Source organism: Myotis brandtii, unplaced genomic scaffold (genome assembly GCF_000412655.1).
Source record: "Myotis brandtii unplaced genomic scaffold, ASM41265v1 scaffold383, whole genome shotgun sequence".
Classification (NCBI taxonomy): domain Eukaryota; kingdom Metazoa; phylum Chordata; class Mammalia; order Chiroptera; family Vespertilionidae; genus Myotis; species Myotis brandtii.
This window is the reverse complement of record NW_005364711.1, coordinates 1976833-1977069: the sequence shown is the minus strand read 5'-3', so window position 1 is coordinate 1977069 and position 237 is coordinate 1976833. Positions and strand designations below refer to the sequence as shown.

Here is a 237-nt window from a genome sequence, read left to right as displayed (position 1 = left end):
GAGGGGATGAGGGGATCGCCCAGCGACAGCAGGGCGGGGAATCCCCGGGAGCTGGTCCCCGGCCAAGGCGGATCCACGGAGGGATGGATCCAGGTGGGGAGCCGGGACCCACATGGGAGGAGGTGGATCTGGGGCCCGCGCCTGGCACGGGCTGGGGAGCCGGGGCTCCATCCCTCTCACCGCTGGAATCGATTCTGGAACCTCATTGATCCTCCGCTCCTCCTCGCGGGCCGGGAG

General features: G+C 70.5%; 1 protein-coding gene across 1 annotated transcript in view; it reads right to left on the bottom strand.

Moving 5' to 3' along the window:
- The window catches only part of MMD (monocyte to macrophage differentiation-associated), a 19723-nt gene extending 19492 nt beyond the window's left edge, over positions 1-231 (bottom strand). The window contains exon 1 of the mRNA XM_005872551.2: positions 181-231. Coding sequence (XP_005872613.1) covers positions 181-206 — 26 coding nt within the window. The 5' untranslated portion in view covers positions 207-231. The remainder of the gene's footprint in view (positions 1-180) is intronic.
- Between the last annotated feature and the right edge of the window lie 6 nt (positions 232-237).